General features: G+C 38.6%; 1 protein-coding gene across 3 annotated transcripts in view; it reads left to right on the top strand.

The window, feature by feature from the left end:
* TRIO (trio Rho guanine nucleotide exchange factor) overlaps positions 1-15,876 on the top strand; it is a 241,115-nt gene that overhangs the window by 72,261 nt on the left and 152,978 nt on the right. For all 3 annotated transcript variants that reach the window (XM_061346723.1, XM_061346724.1, XM_061346725.1), the window contains exons 3-6: positions 4,754-4,868; positions 8,058-8,250; positions 8,900-9,412; positions 12,136-12,258. In XM_061346723.1, coding sequence (XP_061202707.1) covers positions 4,754-4,868; positions 8,058-8,250; positions 8,900-9,412; positions 12,136-12,258 — 944 coding nt within the window. The remainder of the gene's footprint in view (positions 1-4,753; positions 4,869-8,057; positions 8,251-8,899; positions 9,413-12,135; positions 12,259-15,876) is intronic.

Genomic DNA, 15,876 nt, shown 5'->3' with positions numbered 1-15,876 from the left:
CCAACAACATTATTTAGAACAATGTAGAACAATCTGCCATATTGTAGTCGTATTCCTTCTCTTATTTCTGCTTTACAGGGATGGCTTTGTTACTGGTATATCTGAAGTACTGGAGAAATATCTGTTGCGGAAGTCAAATTTCACTGCATATCTTCTAAACATATTTACTATCTTCATGGTGAAATGAGTTACCATCTAGTTTTAGCTATCTCCAGCATATACCTTAAAGTGGGCTCCTTAACGAGGAATAGTATAAGATTTAAAAATGAGGTTTAGATGAATGAATATAGCAACATATTCTTGCAGAGTTACTTGCTAAGTAACATAACTTGATGGAATGATGTCTTGAGATGCTTATTCTTGTGAATTGCATTTTTTGTGACTCTCTGAAGTAAGTACTTCCAAATATATTGGGATTAAACACAATTCTCTTTGCCATATTATTAGTGTCAGATAATTTAGAGGACAGGCTCATACTTGAAAGGGTTTGTTAAATATATTTGTTAAATAATTTGTCAAGAACTCAAAAAATAAAGCTCTTATCTGTAAATATTAAAACATACAAAATGATCCCTGAAATTCCACTCCTTAGAGATTTACTGTGCGTAGATGCTGATGCTCGCAAGTACAGTATGTGGTTCACAGTACTTCATCCTGTCCATTCTGCTGAGTCAAGCAGAGGTGAAAAGCAAAAAAAGATTTTTTTATTTTTTTTAAGAGGTCCTGACAGCTGTAATGAGTGATATAACAGACTGTCTAGAGCAAATTTCCTTGGTAGTGTAGGAACTTATGCTTATGAATTGTAGTGCTGATGAAGGTTTGCCTTCATATAACCATGAAGTATGACTAGAAACGTGGATGCTATTTTTTTATTGAGTTAAAACTGAAGTCTGTTGAAGTACAGATACTGTGACATCTCTACACATACTTGTGTGAAGAGAGCATTTTCTTGCAAGCTGCAATTATCTTGATTTCATATGAGGAAACATCTTGAAAGGCTTTCCTGCTTTTCGAACATCCCACTGTTTAGCTTTACTGAAGCCCTTTGAAACTAGGTAGAAAGGCAGTTGCTGAAAAAACTGCACTACTTGTCCTGTTGGATTTTGGTGCTGTTCGGAGACCATTGACAAGACTGGTGCTAGTGATGTGCACTAGACAGAAGTGATTAATGTTGGATGACTCATGTGAGTTGATCAGCTGTGCATATGACACATTTTGGCATAAATAGATAGAGTATCTCAGTACTCTGGGGGGGTACAGAAAAAGAAGTAAAACTGGAAGTCTTACTAATGAAAGTAGTAGCTTCATATGTTTTTGTTAAACCAGGACAAATAGGGGATTGTGTTGGATAAAGTATTGTGACACAGGAAGTTCCCACCTGGTGCCTCATACCTTGTTGCTTTTAACATTCCTGGTTTTGTATGACAAAGGAGTATCAGGAACAAAGGAAATGAGAGTTATTTATTGAAAAAGACTTAAAAAAGCTTTCAGCATAGCTTATTTAAAAAAAAATACAGGTCTTAGGGACTGACTTACTCAATATTTACAATTTTGGTGTCTGATTTAAGACTGGATAGTGAAATTCTTTTCACCAAAAATGAAGGCTGTGTTGATTTCTTCTTTACTTATCTAGACCTGCCCTGAAATTTGTGCAACAGACTTTGTCTCCAGTGTACAGAAATTTCAGTACATGATTTATCAGAAATTTAAGCACCATATTTTAAGAATTGGTTTTGTCTGAGGTGCATGTGGAACTGAGAGTCAGCTGAAGTGACATCTAAAATGACATAAAGAATATGGGTTTCTTTCCCGTGCTGTGTTTGGAAATTGCATGATACAGGAGTTTCTGTTTGGAAGAGGCCTGGAGACTGATCAGAGGTGATTGCATGTAACAAGGCATTTTTTTGAAATGCTCAGTGTTATAGACAGTTCAGGTCATGCTTTTCCCTGGTACTGCTAGCTCCTGCTTTTTAAAGAAGAATTTCCACCCTGAGCTATCAAGCACTTTTTGGGGGGGGGTTGGAAACAGTAGCATTTAGCAGTCAAATTGTAAATTTTTAAGATCTGTAGCTGATGACTTGAAGCATGCTGAGGACAGTGTAAAGGGCTGCAGCAGACTTTCAGCTAAGCTTGGTAGCTTTGGAGCCCATTGATCATTCTGGAGCTGAGCAGAGGCCTGGGCTCTTGGAATCTCAGTGCTGGCTCTTGTGGATTCTGTCTTCTTTTTATCCGGTCACTTGCTATTTATAAATAATCAAAGCTCTCTGCTCAGCAGCTGGGACAGGATGGTCAAGACCAGACTTGGCTCTCTCCATTAGAATGGGACAACTCAGTTGTTTTTATTCTCATGTTCCTCTTAGGAGGGTCATGAAAAGTAACCCTCTTAAGAATATTAATAAGAATATTAATTTCCTTTTAAGTTTAGGTGTCTGGCATTTCAGCTTGATAAAAATGCTTTTGCCTCTTCTGAGTTTCATTTAGTGCCTCATGGGCAACATGTCCAGTGTAGAAAAATCGCTGGATACCTTGACAGCTTGGCTTGGTGTCTCAAGCAAGCACACACAGACTATGTTGGGGAGGACAGTGATGAATTTTTGAGTGCTTGGTTTCGTTAATTTGCTTTTGGTCTTCCTTTCTAAAGGTTTTTGTTTTGGTTTGGTTTTGCATTTGTTTTTGGGGGGGTTTGTTTGTTTATGGTTTTCTTATACTTTGTTTAGCAACACTGATTTGCAATGATAAATCATTCAGGACAGATGATACTGTTTTTCTGAGTTTCCATGGAACAGGAGAAAACAGTTACACATCTGTAGTTGAGAACATACACGGGAATTTTAGCTTGTAAGAATGTGTCAGTATTATACTACAGGTGATAAAGACATCCTACTGACTTGACTTTGGCATTTAGTAATAGCAACATTTTGTGGTCACTAGAAGGTACTGGATATAAAACAGCATTTTACTGTTCAGCTACACCAAGTTAAATCAGTAGTGCAGTTGAAGGGTTCTGTGCAAATACATTTGAGGGGAACTGCTAAAAGCCAGGTTTTCTGCATTACATATTAAGTGAATTCAGAATTCCCTGCATTGGTAACAAACTTAAAAACTATGACAATTCAGAATCTGCACATGAGAACAGTATAAAAAATTAGAAATTAAATGCTTAAATAGTATCCATCTACTCATCTGGTATAACTTTTGGTGTGAAATACTATATGCCTGAACTCTGTGCTAGTAATGAAGTTAATCATAGAATCATTTAGGTTGGAAGAGACCTTTGTCTTTTTAGAGATATTTTTAAAAGATCATCAAGTCCAGTTGTTAACCCAGCATTGTCGAGTGCCCCCCTAAACCATGTCCCTAAGCACCATGACTACACATCTTCTAAATACCTCCAGGGATGGTGACTCTACCACCTCCCTGTGCAGCCTGTTCCAATGCTTTGACAATCCTTTTTGGTGAAAAAGTTTTTCTTTATGAGAAAAAATTTCCTTATCAACCAGCTGGTGACAGCCAGCTCAGCCAGGTCTTGATCAGATGGCACTTCCTGCTTCTGTCTTCATTATTCTCTGTAACTGGGAGGATAGAAGAGAACAATGCTTATGCTCCTTTAACCACTCATCCCAAGGCCCTGAAATCTGTCTTGATTGCCCTCAGACTTCGTGTTACAACTTCATTGCTAAATAACTGGAAGATCAATAATGGGTAATAATCTGAGGGCTGTACCAGAGTAGGAAGCTTTCTCCTCACATCTTTAACCTGAGCCCCAGGGAGAGGCAGCACACTTCCTAGTAAGTGGGTCTGGTCTGCATAGGGGGCTTTCTGTTCCCTTCAGGAGGGAGTCTTCTATGGCCATGACCTGTGTTTTTTTCTTTATGGTCCTCATTACTGTTCGGTTCCACTTGCAAAGGCACATACCTATCATGCAAGAGCCACCTGGGCAAGTGGGGCAGTCATAGAGGAGATGCACCTCCTGCTCTGGGCAGGAACTTGTCACCATCATCCCCCATCCCTTCAGTCAGGCAGAGAAAGGATGGGGAATCCTCCATATCGTAAGTCCTGTCTGCCTGTGACGTGTGCCCCAGGATGGTAGGGTGCCATTCCAGTAGTCTCTCTTGGGCTCCCTGATGCTCTTCAACCTTCTCCCCTTCTCCTGGAGCTCTGCCACAAAGCAGAGAAGCTCCTCTATCTAGGCGCGTGTCCCAGAGTTATGCTCACTGTTGCTGTACTGGCGTCAGAGCAGGGTACAACCTGTAGCTGGACGCCTGGGTGGGAGGATGTTCTCAATGGAGCTCTGTCTGGGCTGCTGCATTAGTTGTGGCGGGTGCTGAGTATTCTCTAAGTACTTGCCTACAAAATAATGTAACATTGAATTTAAATTTAATCTGTACAATTGCTGATTCAAAGGTTAAATACATAACAAAGCACCATTGCTGGAGATGTCATGCTGCCAGTCAAACTTGAATGTGACTGTAATATCTAAGTGTAATGCTGTGCTAATCTTTGTTTAGATTTTTATTTGACAGATACTTCCTCATTGTAGGAATTGTGACAATATGCTGATTGATACTCCCAAAATTCAGTTTTAGGATGGTCTCTAAGTGACAGTGCTGGTATTTAGTTTGATATCACCTCTTTAAGTGGGTATTAATGATACAGTGTAGGACTGAGGCTTTCCAAAAGTATTCCAAAGATTATATTAGCAAACAAGAATGGTGTTATGCTGTGGGGTCTTTTAACGTGTTCAATTTTTCAGGTGGCAGAGATAAGCGTGGAGGTCCCATTCTAACCTTTCCAGCTCGTAGTAACCATGATAGAATACGGCAAGAAGACCTTAGAAGACTAATTTCATACCTAGCGTGTATTCCTAGGTAAGTGACGGTCTGATAAGCTGAAGCTATAAATAAACAAATGGATTATGTTGCAGTACATCCACAATCTAGAAGACTGAATCTGTTCAGTCTTCTGTACTGAAGACTGCGCATACAACTTTCAGTACATCAGTCATCACAGTAAGTCTTGTATGGGGTGAGGTCGGCACAAGGTTCCTAACTGTTTTTTTGTATTAGGTAAGTTACAGTGTCCCGGTGCAGCACAAGAATAATCAGAAGAGATATGTATAAAGTTGCATGTACAAGTTTCAGATAAACCTGTGGAGAGATCACTGAAATAACTGGTATCATTGTATTATCAACAATTTAAGCTATGAATTACAATGTGCTATTTAAATAAATCAGCAAAATAAGTCAAATCCAGTGCTAGTGCATGTGTATATATAAACCCCATATAAAGTTATATGTATTTTTTAAACAAGTTATGTATTTGCATATATATATATATATATATGTAAAAAAGTTTGTTCACATAGAACTTTGTTCCTAGCAGTGAACAAAGGAGGGACATAAATGGTTTTAAACCCCTTATTTCAGGTCCATTTCAGAATATGCCAGCATTTGGTGGAGACTGGGGCAATGCTGACTGTGCTTAAATTGTGTTTGCCTGTGACCTCAAGGACACTCAGGCAAACCTCAGGGAGCGGTTTTCACTATAGCTGAAAAAAATCCCATGGACAACATCCCTGAATGCAGTATCTTCTGTATTTCTGCCATGTGTTAATTTATAGGCAGTCTCCTTTGCACCTGATGTAATCAGAGGTCAGTTTCCGATTGACAAAAGTGTTTTCATTAAAGTAACTTCTTGTTGATGGGGTGTATAGCCATAAGAGCAGTTGTTGGTAATTTTTCTAGTCTTTATTTCACTTTGAATTGTAGGAGTGTTTAGTACTTAGGCTTGAGATTTTTATTTCTAAAGTACTTTGACTTCACATTTGAATGTTTGACATGTAAATAACAGATATGCCCAAGACAGTTTTCTGGAGATAATCTGGCAAAGTATAGTGGTCCTCTGGCAAAAAGATGTATGTTAGTTTAGCATCAATAGATTTAAAATGGAAAGGAAGTTAGTGCAGGCTTTATATCTCTGCTAGCATGGCAAAGCTTTTGAATAAAGGGAGCTTTATTAAAAGCAAGCCTTGTTTTCATACACGTCATATTTTAGGGACTGATCGTGCACACTTGCTAAATAAGAAGGCCCAACTGTTACAAATAGCCCCAAACATTTAGTCTGTTAATTTTTTTTGATCACTATCTATTGCAGTACTATTTCTCTACATGGCTGAAGATTCACAGGTACGAGTTGTTTGGCAAGAGATCTGGACACTTAAGGTGATTTCAGTCTCACAATTTTACAAATTTAACAATTTATCTGATTTAAAAATATTGGTAAACTGAAGTCACCAGTGTTGAGTAGACCAGGTATTAGCGTAGTTCAGGTTTACCTTAACAGGTGACCTTGGCTGACTGAAGCCTCCTAGAACTTTTTTTTGTGATCCTTGGCCAAAAGGGATTCATCTTTTGTCAGATGATGGGGCCACATGATGGGAGGACACATCTACATTGTACCACATGATGAGGGGCCAGTCCACTTTCTATATCCCAGTAGATATATATACCATGTGAACTCATGGCAAGCACTCCTCATTCAATGCTCGGTTTGCATGGTAGGATAAGGGTGGGCTGAGCAGCACTCATGTAATAGCATGTACTCTTCAGTAATGGGTGTATCTTTGAAACAGTAGTTGGTTTTGTCCTTTAATCCTGTGAGGCTGTTAGGAAACATTTTCACCATGGTGAGAAGATCTTATGTTGTAGTCTAAATGTATTCCAAGCTAGTCAGTGTATTTTTTGCTGCCATTTCTGGCATTTCTGTGGCAGGTGGGACAGCCAACATTTATCTTGATTATCTCATTTTTTTTCTTCTTTTTTTTTTTTTTTTTAAGAATAGTGGCAGTTTTTTGTTGTTATTTTGAGGTTTTCTGTTTGTTTAGTGTTTTTTAGTTATTTTAAGTTTTTTTTTCAAGTTTGAAAGGAAATCCTCTTCTAAATAATCTGTATTATCACTTCTTTTGGAAGCTTTTCTGTTTTCCTGTATCAGTCATAACTCATGTTTCTATAATGTGGCCAATGAGATTGTGTAAAGTATGGCAGTGAAGCTGCCTGCATCTTGGACACTGAAAACCTCACCACATGGACTCCACAATTGCATTTATATTAGTCACATCCCTGAAAATGACTCATGCACTCAAACAATGGACATTCAGTCCCTTTTGATAGTCCATTGGCTATGATGCATTGGTTTTGAATTACTTTCCATCTTAACAAAGTCACGTAGCGAATTCCACTGAAACAGAAGAAAAATTTCTGGTGTTGGTGGTGATTGCCACTTCTCATCAGCAGCAAGCACTAGGTGTACTAAAGGTATTGATGAAAAGAAATTAAATCTGCCATTCTCAAAAAGTTGCCAGAGAATTTGGGTATAAGGTCTGTCGACTTTTGGACAGTAAAATTGAGCGCGAATTTGCAGTAACAGGTTGATGCGGTTTTCTTCACAGCCATAAAATGCTTCCTTATCCATTAACCTTCCACAAATTGATCCTGTTACAGAAGGAATTGTCAGTATTTTTTTTTTCCCCTCCAAAGACTCTTTAACTCTCAGATAGTAATGGACTATATCGGAGACAGTTTTAAAAAGTTGTAGAAGTGGTAGGTAAGAACAGTATGCCATCTTCTGTCTTTTAGAGGATCCCCCTCAGTCATTAAAGGCATGAATATTGGTTGTCAGTAAAATGAGTGTATTCTGAAGAGTCAGTTGTAAATGAATTATATGTTGCTGCTTCAGTAAATTGTGTTTGATGGGTAAGGTGAAGGAGAAACAAGACTGGAAGATGAATCATTGTTAATATAAACAATTAAAATGAAAAAGGAGACAAAGATTATCAAATCAGCAACAGGTGTGAAGCTATCACCCGCAAGGAATTTGGCAGAGGGATGAGAGAAGCTTCCTGATAGGTACCTGGGATCTGTTGTACATTTCAGCTAGTCAGCCATGAGACCCTAGGGTGTAGCTGAGAAGACCATGTTTATTAGGCAGTGTGGTGCAGTCGAGTGCTGTGTTTGAAGTTGTAACACTTGCTTGATAACCTTTTCTTCTTTCTTCTGCAGTGAGGAAGTATGTAAACGAGGATTCACCGTCATTGTAGATATGCGCGGGTCAAAATGGGACTCCATAAAGCCTCTGCTGAAGATTTTACAGGAATCCTTTCCATGTTGTATTCATGTTGCACTGATAATCAAGCCAGACAATTTCTGGCAGAAACAGAGGACTAACTTTGGCAGCTCTAAGTTTGAGTTTGAGGTAATTTCTCCTATGGTATACAAAATTACATTTATTTCATGGCTTTATGTTTGCTCACTACTAATCAGCACCTTGAAAACTCTCAGCTAAATTATGTTCTAGGTGAGAGGAGGGGTACATTAGGCCAGTGATTCTAGAGGGAATGTGTTTTTCTTCATTACATTAGTCTGGGTAGTTGTGCATGTTGTCATTTATATTCCTTTTCTGCGTGTGAGAAAGATGGAATAAGAGGTTTACCCCTAATGGTAAAATGTTAGGTTTCATATTTGTTGCCTTGGTCTGCACTATGGTAATCATAACAGCATCCAGAGGAAAACAGCCAACTGAACCTTGCTGTTATACTCCTGTTGTTTTACAATACATAAGTCAAAACTTAATAAAAACAGAAGTCAAAAGAGTGATTGCTGTTTTCTCCTTAAGTGTAGTGATGTAAGAAAGAAAGAAAATATTTCTCTAATTTGGGGAAATAGCTGCAAGACATGAGGCTGGTCAGAATTAGTACTTCAGAAGAAGTCTATGAGAAGTTATCGTGTGAACTTCAGGAGCAAAATTACCAACTCTTGCAAAGAGTAAAACAGAAACTTGAAATAAAATTTGGTATTAATTTCAGTAACAGCATATTTTTCAGACTTTGATTTTTATTTTTTAGACAAATATGGTGTCTCTGGAAGGCCTTACCAAAGTAGTTGATCCTTCTCAGCTAACCCCAGAATTTGATGGCTGTTTGGAGTACAACCATGAGGAGTGGATAGAAATCAGAGTTGCCTTTGAGGACTATATTAGCAATGCAACCCATATGCTGTCCAGACTGGAGGAACTACAAGATATACTGTCAAAAAAGGAAATGCCTCAGGACCTGGAAGGTGCTCGCAATATGATAGAGGAGCATTCACAATTAAAAAAGAAAGTCATTAAGGCACCTATTGAGGACCTTGATGTGGAAGGACAGAAGCTGCTCCAGCGGATACAGAGCAGTGATAGCTTTCCCAAAAAGAACTCTGGGTCAGGGAATGCAGACTTACAGAACCTTTTACCCAAAGTATCCACTATGCTGGACAGGCTGCACTCAACACGGCAGCATCTGCATCAGATGTGGCATGTGCGGAAATTGAAATTGGACCAATGTTTTCAGCTCAGGCTGTTTGAGCAGGATGCTGAAAAGGTAAGGAATTGGGGGAGGGGAGTATAAATGGACACGGCTTGATGGACTTGAAAGAACTACTAAGGATAACTGCAAATAGTAATTTTTATCTATAATCGCTAACCTTTTAAATGAGAAATAAAGGATTTCTTGACTGAGAAGTGACTGTTAGTCTTCTGGAGCAAAGGGGATGAGGTAGTAATTCTAAGCTGTAAAGAATACCGTTCTCACCAAAGAAAATTTTAAGTGGTAATGACTTAGAAGCTTTTACTTTGGTAAGATTTTGTTACAGACAGGTACTTATGCATGCATCCAGTGTAGATGAATGCTGTATGCTTTATAAATATAGATGACTAAGGATAACATTGGTCTCCTTTTGAGTGACCCTTGGGATTTGAGTGACAGGCAGCTGACAAAGTCTGAAGAGGCTGACATAGGAAACTGCTTCATTGATGAAGGATTTAAAGTCCCAGGCTAAAAACTGATGCATCACTTTTGACAGTGCATATGTCATTAACAGGGGATTGAGTGATCTCAGAATGTTTTGGGCTAACCTGTCCCTTCACATGAGAAAGCCCTTGACTGTCATGGAATTTGAAGAGGAAATGCGTAAGGCAGTGCACTTATAGATGAGCTCAAATAAGATCTGTTTTCATCTAGAATGTTTTTACAATCACGTTATTAACTTGTTACCATAGACCAAATAGCTTTAAGGAAGGGTGGGGAGATTTTCTCTTGGAGAAGAAGTAGCTGGACTATGCAGTGAAGTGATAAGTATGGTCTTTTCCAGATTTCTCTGTGCTTTATGTAAGAATGCCTGAACTGCATGAGACCAAAGGTCTGTTAAACTGGTATCCTGCTCTCCAGCAGTGCTCATAAGCAGATGCATGGGGAAGAGTAAAAGCAGATCACACATATATCTTACTGCTTTATCTTTCTTATTCCTGTCTTTTCATCCCTGGTCTTTCCCTTACTCTTACCATTTCTGCTCAGGGACTTTCTTTACAGTACTGTCAATGTTTTCTGCTGTGTTAGAAAAAGAAATAATTTTCTAAAGTAAGTGTTTACTGAAGGGGTATAGCTGAAAATAGTAGGGGTATGTAAAGAGTTGAAAAAAACCTGCTCAAGTGAATTTAGAGTTAAAAATAGTTTAGAAAATGACAAGGTATTGCTCTTTCAGCCCCAAAATGCTTTTTAGTAACTTTCCATCCACTTATTTATAGTATTCTTTATTGCATCATGAACAAAAAATATTTTGATGGTGCTTACTTTGTATTTGAAATCTGTGTTCTTCATTTACCCACCTAAAAGTTGTCTATGTAACTTAGACTGACTGTTGGGGGGGGGGGGAAAGGAGTTATTAGGTGGGGAGAAATAAATATGGTCATTTTGGGGGACTTTCACAGCTCTTTGCCCAAAAAATCTGAGAAGGATCATAGAATCAACTAGGTTGGAAAAGACCATTACCCCAGGACTACTGAGACCACCACTAAACCATATCACTGAGGGCTCTCATAGTTCAGGACAGAGGCAAAAAAGGGGCAAGATGGAAGGGAATCTGATTGGAATTGTTGTGTAAGTAGCAGAAGGCAGTAAAGTCAGACTACCTAGAGAAATGTGGTCATGAGTAGGACCAGTTATCTGGCTTGAATAATGTTTTAACTTCTTCACTGCAGTCTAGATAAGAAATTGATAATTTTAGGAGTATGTGATCAGTTGTCCTGAGATATTAAAACTTTTTTATTTGATTTACAGTCCTTACCATATTGTGTTCTACTTGTAATTTGATCTGTCATGTACCTGGGTGGAATAATGGATTCAATAATACTGCTCTGTTAGCCAGCATACTTTTAAAAAAATCTTTAAATGAGTATTTACTGCTTACTGCTACCATTTTTTCCTGAACAATCCTTCTTGCATTATCCAGAGAGTCAGAAGGTCTTTGGAACTGAGATACAGAAATATTTCAAGACCATTGTGGAGGCTGTGGGGAGGTTGTGTTAAACGTAGACATTTTCTGTGTCACTGGGTCTTCGAAAACTTTGTCTTCCAGTGCCACTTGTACTTGTGTACCTCTCTTGATTTTCATTGTCAGATAAGGTCTTTCCTAAAGTTTGTTTGAATATTAAGTTACTTTTTACTTAATCTCAGATCTGTCTGGAAGAAGGTAATGTGTAACTCTGTGCTCAAGTATAGTTTTTGAAATTTGTTCAGCAATAGAAAAACTGTTATCAAATCTGCTGTAAAGTTATGAACTAAAAATATTAAACTTGCTGCTGAAATACTTGATCAGCAAGAATGAATTTATATTTAATTCCCATGAGTTGCCATTTCCATTGTAAATTACTAAGCTGCTGACATCCAGAAATGCTGACACTAGAGAGCATACAAGCTTGGTAACTCAGGGCTGTGCTCCAAGCCTGTTTGTTTACTATGACTTCTTTGTAGTAATGAAGTTTATGCCTTTATGATTATGAATTTAGTGTAGCTTGTTGAGATAAACACCTATATTAAAGACTTAACAGCCTCAGATATTTGGTCAGAACAGTCAGATTTCAGCAATAATGTGGTTAAAATTTAATTTACAATAGAAAGAATGCTGTGTTTGTTTTCATGGCCTTAGACTATTTCTGTCTTACGTGTTCACAGATTTCTCACATTGTCTAAGATTTTTATCATAACAAATTAGTGATTTATTCGTCCTCCTCCCCACTCCCTCTCCCCCCCTTAATATTTTGTTGTAGATGTTTGACTGGATTACACACAACAAAGGTCTGTTCCTGAACAGCTACACTGAGATCGGAACCAGTCATCCCCACGCAATGGAGCTTCAGACACAGCACAATCACTTTGCCATGAACTGTATGGTAAGAAACGCCTCACTTGACAGCGTTGACGTATTGCCTATTTGCTCTATGTTAAGGTTGAATTCATAAGTTGCTCACTTAAATAGTTCCTTCTATTACAAGTTGTGTGAATTTGTATTTGAGCACATTATAAAACACACAGGAGGGGAATAAATGGTAGCCAAGTACAGAGGTACTGTGAGCGAGCAACAAAATTATTCTGACAGTCAGAGATATTCAACACAACCTCTGCAACTCTGTTATGTGTCCTGACTTCTAGAAACTGGGATGTATATTTAAGTACTGCTTTGAGTCTTGTAAGAAATGTCAGAGAATTGTATGTAATATGGAATTTTAGCACTCCATATGGAAAGAAATAGCTCTCAGGATCTTCTGAATAGATTGCAACTCGTACAGAAAGTTCTGAGTAGTGATCAACAGCTGAGTTTGGTCTAATAGTTTTCCATATTTTTAAGAAGACACACTTCTCATTTCTGCCACAGTAAAATGGAGCGAAAACATTTTTTTTTGTCAAATACCATCTTACTGTGAGCTATCAGTAGGCTGCAATTAAAAAATTTGAATTTTAACTGGCAGTGGAAGCTGCTTATTTTCAGTTTCATGAATTCCTGTTTGAACACAGGGACTAAACTCTCAAGTACGGTTTAGGTCATTTTCACTAGGAGGACTGAAGGTGTTTAAATAACTTTGAGAGTCTGGGCCTAAATCCAGTCCCTGGCTGTCAGCTCAGTGAAGGAAAAACACTACCAGTCTTGTTAGAAATTAACCTCCTTGGCAGTCCAGAGATGGGAATTGAATTAAAGTATGGTCAAAACAATCAACTCTTGCAAGAGGGTATTTTTGTAGGATAGAACTGTTAACTGTGGAAAGAGATAGTGGCAAAGTAATCTTACCTAGGTTACATGTCTTGCTGAAATAATGGAAGGACGAGTAAGGCAGCTAGAATTAGGGCAATAGAAAACACAAGTTCTTTTTCTTCTTTTCACATTTTCTTCTTTTGCAACTCAGCTGTGTTTGAAGAAGTTTAAAAGAAGAAAACCATTATGAACCTTTTGAAAAGAGTAAAGCAAATGTTGGGGAATAGTGTAATGGAGTTATGTAATGTAATATATGAAGGTAGCTTTGCCCATTAGAAAGTTATAGGTGCCTTCCCTTCACAGGCATGAGGAATTGGTTCTTTATGGAGCACCTTGTTGTTATTGCTCATTGCTCTGCATATGAAGCAGAGGAGACAAACTCACAGAAGGACAGTAGATGTCATTGACATGACTTTTGGAGCTTAAAATTTTGGATAGCCTCCCAGGCAATTCTTGGGCTTCTGCTCTAAAGGTTAAATTCTTCTGTCAGTCTGTCCTGGTATTAGTTACTGTTGTCCTCTTTTCTTCAAATTGAATGACTATTTCTGCCCCCCTCCTGCCTCCCCTCCTCCATACTTCCCATACTGTTCAGATGCTATCAACAGCAGGAAGCACTTGAGCAATGTAGCATAACCCCTCCTGGACTGTTTTGGCTCTTTTTGCTGTTAATCTCTGTTTTGCCTGTAATAGTCAAAGGCATTAATTACAGAGGACTTTATCTCAGCCTGTGTAATGCTTTCCTGAAGTATGCAAGGAGCAGCTTAAATTGGGCAAATTAAGCAGTCCAAGTATTGAAAAGGAGAAAAACAAGCTTCAGTTTTTTTGATGTGTTTCTGTAGCGTATTCCAAACAGTGTTCCTTGGCAGAGGATATGAAAATACAAATTCAAAATGATCAGTTATAGAATGGTTTGGGTTTGGAAGGGACATTAAAGATCATCTGGTTCCACGGGCAGGGCCACCTTCCACCAGACCAGGTTGCTCAAAGCCCCGTCCAACCTGGCCTTGAGCACTGCCAGGGATGGGGCAGCCACGACTTCTTCGGGCAGCCTGTTCCAGTGTCTCACCACCCTCATAGTGAGAACTTTTTCCTAATACCTAATCTAAATGTACCCTTGTTCAGCTTAAAGCCATTCCCTCTTGTCCTGTCTGTGCAGGCCCTTGTAAAACAAACAAATCAACCAACCAAACAAAAAACAACAACAAAAACCCCCAAACAAACAAAAAACCCACATAACAAACAAACAAAACCTGCCAAAACCAAACCCACCCAAAACCCAAACTCTGATTTTGATTTAAGCAGTGTTCAGGTTTTCTAGGTTTTATCTGGTTAAATGGCAAAATCTTCACTTGTAGGTTAGGGGTAAAGATTAAGCTGAATGTGATGTTAAAAAAAATAATGATGTGAACTAATTTGAATTTTGACAGGCCTTATTTTTCCTTAGTTTTTAACTGTAAAAATGTCAAGCAATCTTAACTCCTGCATTTTCAGCTTTTCCCTGACCTCTCTTCACTTACGCTCTGTGCTTACACTATTATTTGTTCATTGTTCCCTGTAATATAACTCTTCAGTAATCAGAGTTGATTTAAGATCTCTTATGTGAATGCTGTAACACTAGAGATGGAATTTAACTTTGAACCCATCTACAACCATGCAGATTTATTGAATGGAATGGGGTAGAGGAGGGAATGGCAACAACTATATGTAAAGGTTTATTATATGTAGATTTTGAGAGCTTTTCATTGTGGCCTTAACTGGACTCTAACAGATCTTGTTTTCTAGGCAGTTTCCTTAGGCTCACTTTAGGTGGGGAAAGGCTGTTTGAAGGATAAATGCTGTCCAAGCAGCTAAATGCAACCTCTTGGGCTTGCTCACAGCTTAACCCTGATAACTGAAGTTGCATCTGCTTTTCCCAACTCATTGTGGTTGCCGCAGGGCACATGCTCCCTTCACAGCAGGTGCTACGCTCTGTCAATAGCTGGCTGTCCCATCTCCCCTTCCTTCCCATGTAGCAGCTTAGCTTTCCGAAAGGTGCAGGAGGGCAATGTCTGCAGCTGCTTGTGTCAAACTGGGGTGAGAAAGAGTGACGGCCTTTGGGTGAGATGCCAAAGTTTTAATCTAGTCTTCTTGCCTAAAAGGAGCCACCTGGATGTAAACTGTTGTGAAAGCTACTTAGTTCCTGTCATGAGCAGGAGTTCATTACATCAAGGACAAAGATGATTTGCTGAATGTGTCTTGTTTTCCTTGTAATGGCTTTCCCACATTTTTAGAATTTGATTTTCAGTATTACAGCACAAAGTAGTTGGAAGTTTAAACCAAATGTTGTAAAACAAAGGTGAAAAATACATTTTGGGAGGAGATTTAACTGTACTTTCAGCAGTTTCATTAGCAAGCAGTATGTCTAGGAATCCTGTGTATTCAGTATGTGATAGGCTCATGTGGTTGCGCTTCAAAGTAATAGGAATAAGTTCATGAAAGTCTTACATGTAATCACAAACTGGTTCTGATTGCAATGAAACTGTCCCAGAGAAAAGCTGGTTAGGTGCAGTGATGCACACTGAAGATGGACATACATGTGGTTGCCATTGCTTAACACACAGATTGATGTGGCTAAAAAGGCTGTTTGTCTGAAAGGTAGTTTACATATGCAGCTGTAAGTATGTGACCTGCTTTTACTGAATTTAAAAGGCTGTGCAGTGATGAATGTCAGCACTGTGTCCTTCTAGGGTAAGTAGATCCCATGTTCCCTAGCTGTTTGGAA

The sequence above is a fragment of the Neopsephotus bourkii genome, unplaced genomic scaffold (assembly GCF_033783945.1).
Source record: "Neopsephotus bourkii isolate Nb327-2 ecotype Australia unplaced genomic scaffold, CSIRO-AGI_Nbou_v1 NB_272, whole genome shotgun sequence".
NCBI classification, from domain to species: domain Eukaryota; kingdom Metazoa; phylum Chordata; class Aves; order Psittaciformes; family Psittacidae; genus Neopsephotus; species Neopsephotus bourkii.
Note: the sequence above shows the minus strand (reverse complement) of the source record. Positions and strands in the feature narration are given on the sequence as shown.